Consider the following 5,474-nt stretch of genomic DNA (forward strand, 5'->3'; position numbering starts at 1 on the left):
AAACCTCCTCACAGCTGTGGTAATTAGTTTTTTAAACTGATTCCAGGGGTAATATAACCCAAAGCATAATTTTATAAATTTACACTCCATATTTAAAATAATAATAATAATAATATATATATATATATATATAGGAGAGAAGAGAGAACACACACACACACACTGGAAGCTGCGCTGTTTCATCGCCCCCATTATAATATTAATTGACAAAGCAGTAAACAGTTTATTTAAATGCATGTGATAGTTTTGTAATGTCTAATGTTAACCATTTAAAAATCACACTGAACATCGAACTTAGTGCCTGTTTGTTTTTCTGCAACCCGTAATTATGTTCCCTGTTTACTATGATTACTAAATCTTTACGAACGACTTCTCAACTGGCCAATCGCAGACCGCTTGTAAGTAGCCAATCCGAACGCAGAAAGCGGGACCTGCCAGAATACGGGCGGGGGATAACGCGTTTCGGAGGGACAGCGAACAGCAGCCAGTCGGTCCAGAATCAACAGTGCATGTCAGAGCCGGAATGGCGCGGTTGTTACATGTAGTAAATGAGCGAGCAACGTGTTAAAGGGGTTTCAATCAGGTTCAGTAGTTTATAGACAGTTAAAGACGCATTATTTATTCAAACACATCAATACATTCAGATAAAGGCGCCTGTAAAGAGTTTTTGTTGACGAACAGGGCATTCGATTACAGTGAGATCTGTGAACATGCCCTTAAAGTTGTCTACTCAAGCGTACTGTAAGATGCTGCTGCACGCCGCTAAATATCCTCACTGCGCAGTGAACGGGCTGCTGGTGGCCGAGAAACACAAGCGGAAGGACAGCACGAGAGACGCGGTGCTGTGTGTGGACTGTGTGCCGCTCTTCCACGGGGCTCTGGCTCTAGCGCCCATGCTGGAGGTGGCACTCACACTGGTGAGACGATACTGCAATCATATATGCTTACTGTGCAGAGAATCAGCGAATCAGTATGAATCAAAACTATTTAAAAAGATCCTTATACAGTAATCACACATGTACATGGAAACATCACTGGTGCAGTGGGGACACCTTATGGGATTCAAGCCTACAACCTTCTGATTACTAATCTTAACCCTAACCTTTAGCCACTGCACCAAAGCACCTCAAAATGAGTTGGTCACCTGCGGATATCAAGTTGTGATGCTGGTGTCCCCGCCAGACTTCTTAAGTAGCCTAACCATCAATTTTACTCTGGTCTGCAAAGTAAACCAGCTAATTTTTTCTTTTGAGTTGCATGGCTGTGTGTTGGTCCACCTGCCATTTAAGCACTAACCAGCATATACCAGCCTGCCTGGAGCAACAAAATGTATGCTTTTTTTTCTTCTTCTGCCTGGCCGTGACCATCCCTGTAATCAGTGTACAGTTCACAGTCTGCTGAACCTACTGCTTATTCACTAGGTCTGATGTGTCTTTCCTCAGATTGACACATGGTGCAAAGAGAACAAATATGTCATCTCTGGATATTATCAAGCAAATGAGCGTATTAAGGAGGCCAGGTAAGAATTCTTGGTATGTCCTGTGTTTTGTGTGATTGGTCAGTGTCTGCATGTGTTGTGATCTTTGAAACTTTCAGACCAAACCAGGTGGCTGAGAAGGTCGCCGCCAGAATATCTGAAAACTTCAGTGAAGCCGCAATGATCATGGTAATTTACATGTAGTGGGCCATTTAAATGGACAATATTACAACCATCTCAGTTGAGCAGAGTAAAACTGCATTGTTTATCATCCTTCAGTTGGACAACAGCAGATTCACAATGGACTGCTTTGTACCTGTCCTGGTCATCTATGATCACCATGACAACAAGTGGAAGTGCAGAGAGCCAAGCACGTGAGTACATTTCACTTTTAAGAAATGGTTCACCCAGAAAAGAAAATTGTCATCATTTACTCAAACTTAAGTTGTTCCAAACCAGTATGTCTTTCTTCTGTGGAACATGTCCATATATGGGGAAAGTGGATGTCTCCCATGTCTTCTGATTTATACAACAGCATTGTGTAAGGAACAGTTCCAATTTTAAGCTGTTATTCAGTGAAAATCATTATCTCCCTCAGAGCTTTCAAATCTCACTTCTTTATTTTTAGATAAAGCAGCATACCCATTATATTGTTTTCAGTACTCCTTTTCAGACTTTGTGTTACAAACTCTAAAAGCAGTGTTTTGAAGTTTGCATAACTACTCTTAACATGTCTACATTTTACATACTGACATTCCCACATGAATGGGAAAGGCGTTTGTATTGAAACGTGTATTTTTTTGCTAAAAATACATTTTGAACTTTTCTTCTAAAATTGCACTGAAATGTGACAATTTGATTGAAAATTGGGATACATTAAAGTAGCACAGTATTGCTGGAATACTGCACAAATGTACTGGTATTTGTTCTTACCAATCTATTCTAGGCAATGTAGATCAAACATTCATTGTAAAGTTGCTGTGCAAAGAAACAAACAGTTGAAAACAAAAAGTCCAGAATGTTCTCTCTTTCTAGTAGCATACGGAAGTCATTTATTTGAGTAATTTGGATAGTTTGGACAGCTTCTAAAACTACGTGATGAGGGTAAAGACATTCTAAGAGAGTCATTGCACTCGTTACCCTCGCGCTTCTCTGCCTCTGCTTGCTCGGTTTTAAAGCTGTGTGCAGAAAACGCAAGTGTAGCAAACTTGACAGCTCTTACCCAATAGAATGTTAGATCTAAATTTAAGGTGAAGTGTTTAATTTCTGCGGCAATAACATAATAAAACGTAATTATTGTTTTGAAGCAGTTTTCCCAACCATTCCGTCTGTCTTGCATTGGTCGAAAGCAGATAGTCACCCCAAACTCACACCATTGGTGTAGTCCACTTCAGCACAGTCAAACAGCAATGTTATGATAGCATCACAGAGCCAATGTTGGTGCCAGATGGACTGCTCTGAGTATTTCTGTAACTGCTGATCTCCTGGGATTTTCATGAACAACATTCTCTAGACCAGAGTTTACTCAATGGTGCCAAAAACCATAAAAACATCCAGTGAGCAGCAGTTCTACAGATGGAAACGCCAAAAAAAGTTAACGGAGAATGGCCATACTCGTTCAAGCTGACAGAAAGGCTACAGTAACTCAGATAACTGCTCTGTATACTATTACAGTGAGCAGAATAGCATCTCAGAAACGCGTTGAACTTTGAGGCGGATGGGCTACAACAGCAGAAGACCACGTTGGGCGTTTTATTAGGACCATAGTGTTCCTAATGAAGTGCTCAGTGAGTGTATGTCACTGTGTATGACTTTCTGGGCGTTATTTCTAATGTTCTCTGAATTGCAGTGACTGCTTTGAGGACTGGGTGGAAGCGCAGAAGATCACCTCTGTTCTTCTAGAGAATAAATCATACGAGAGCCTTGTAGACTTCGACAACCATCTGGATGACTTGAGAAATGACTGGACCAACCCTGAGATCAACAAATCTGTGCTGCATCTCTGCTGAAGTGTCCAGAGGTGCTGTTCACAAAAAGAACCGTTGGCGCCTAAATGGGATGTATATATGAACTGTATTGAGTACTTTAAGCGACCTGCTCTTTCTCGGAGGGAATAACATACTAAACAGAAAGTAAACAGTAAGTGCTTCGTCTCCATGTTTGAAAAGAGAGATGTGACTTTATGACTTAACAGAGTCTGATGTCAGAGAGGTTTTATACCAGTTTTCATATAGTAACTTAGATTCATGTACAATTTGGATGCTACAGGCCTTCTACATGTTATTTTACTTAACTAATTAAATTTTACTATTAAGTATTCCAACATTGCATAACTTATTGTTAAAAGGATTACATTTGAACAACAGTATCGTCATTTAATTTCTTAAGTACCGGTACTTAAATTATCAAATGTTTTTCTTCATTGTGCAAATTAATTATAATTAAAATTTCCTTAAGAGATTGCATTTATGAATGAAAATATTCAGTAATATTTGCTAATGATATATTAATTGTTTTGTTTTTTGTGAATAAAAAAATAGACCTTAAAGTAGGAGAATATGAGTGATTAAAAAGTTTTATAAAAATTCATTTAAATGTATATTTTTCAAATCACCTCAAAAAGCCTCTCACTGAGCATGTCATGTCAAAATCATTATAAACATTCATAATGAGACATTTCATTGAAGCAGAATTCTTCATCATATAGGCAAACTATATATCAACTTGGCTCCAACAAGTATTTGTACACAAAGTAATTTTCAAGCAAAACAAAAGGCTGATAAAACAATATCTATACTTTATACTGTTCAAAATAAAGACAAAACGAATTGTAACACTTTTTGGTGATCAATGGATAGTCGAACATGTTCATGGGATACTGTAGGTGAGCCCACATGAACTACATCTGTGGTTACTCTGTTAGGACACCTGTGTAACCTGAAAGTACTTCATACATCTACTCAAATCACTTTGAACACCAGATGATTAAAGATGCACTCAGTAATTTTTTCCTCATATAAAAGGTTTTACTTCTAAAGAAATTAATACCGGTAGTAATTTTGAAACATTTAAAATCATGACCACACGTGAGATGAAGCGTTCAGTCATCTGTAACCTTATAAAAGCTATTTTATTCTACATGACTCATGGGGGCAGCCATGTTAGCATCACACTACAAATTGAATAATACTTGCTTAATCTCAGTAACTGCCCTTTTATTGGACAATTTCATTAATGGATTAAATTAATCCTGTTTACTGTGCATAGTGAATTTCTACAATGGCATTGGTAACTAAAAACTCCTGTGTATGAACATCCAGGCCACTAGGTGTCCGTGTAAGCTGTACTTCGAAATGTACTGAGTGCACATTTAAAGGTCCATTGCAAAAATGGCTCAGAAAAAAAAGTTAGTTCTGAATAAAGCTCTAGCAACAGTATGTCTTTGATTTGATACTCTTATTGTTATGATGAACAACAACTTCATGTCTCCAGAATGACCATTAGAGGTAGTTAGGTTTCAGAATAAAATCGGCAGTTCCAAAGTGTAATTCTTGAAAAATTCTAAAGAGGTTCTTAAATATTTTCTTAAGAACATATTTTTTCTTCTGCTTAATAATAAATGAGATGTTTTGACATTAGCCACATTTGCACATGCAACCAGGTAAATTACAGGAAAAGTGTGGTTGCCTTTACTGGTAAATGTACCAAATGTGCTGTTCACACATACCATCAATAACAAAATGTATAAGTAATGATACAACTTTGCATTAAGGTAAATTGCCAGAGCAAAATCTACCAGTATTTTCAAAAGAGTCGGGTTCACACACGACATCTAAACTGGAAATTGTATGTAATTTTCTGTAAAAGGCTGTATGTGTGACCACGACTATTGTCTGATCAAACTAGCCTGCTCATGAGGTTGCCTTGTAACAAATTGAATACTTAAACACTGTTAAATCATAACGATATACACTCACCTAAAGGATTATTAGGAACA

At 37.8% G+C, this 5,474-nt stretch overlaps 1 protein-coding gene across 1 annotated transcript; it reads left to right on the forward strand.

The window, feature by feature from the left end:
* The first annotated feature begins 479 nt into the window (after positions 1–479).
* LOC127661867 (ER membrane protein complex subunit 8-like) lies at positions 480–4,165 on the forward strand. Its single transcript, XM_052152801.1, has 5 exons — positions 480–917; positions 1,443–1,519; positions 1,597–1,666; positions 1,757–1,851; positions 3,327–4,165. Exons 1-5 carry the CDS (start codon positions 711–713, stop codon positions 3,484–3,486), a joined length of 609 nt encoding a protein of 202 aa, XP_052008761.1. The 5' UTR covers positions 480–710; the 3' UTR covers positions 3,487–4,165.
* The last annotated feature ends 1,309 nt before the right edge of the window (positions 4,166–5,474 follow it).

Source organism: Xyrauchen texanus, chromosome 21 (genome assembly GCF_025860055.1).
Source record: "Xyrauchen texanus isolate HMW12.3.18 chromosome 21, RBS_HiC_50CHRs, whole genome shotgun sequence".
Taxonomy (NCBI): domain Eukaryota; kingdom Metazoa; phylum Chordata; class Actinopteri; order Cypriniformes; family Catostomidae; genus Xyrauchen; species Xyrauchen texanus.

Bases quoted from the DNA above. Each gene is read 5' to 3' on its own strand.
- LOC127661867 (XM_052152801.1), top strand. From the start codon at position 711: ATGCCCTTAAAGTTGTCTACTCAAGCGTACTGTAAGATGCTGCTGCAC. The intron at 1,520-1,596 runs GTAAGAATTCTT...TGAAACTTTCAG, and splicing joins GAGCGTATTAAGGAGGCCAG to ACCAAACCAGGTGGCTGAGA. The intron at 1,852-3,326 runs GTGAGTACATTT...TCTGAATTGCAG, and splicing joins AAGTGCAGAGAGCCAAGCAC to TGACTGCTTTGAGGACTGGG.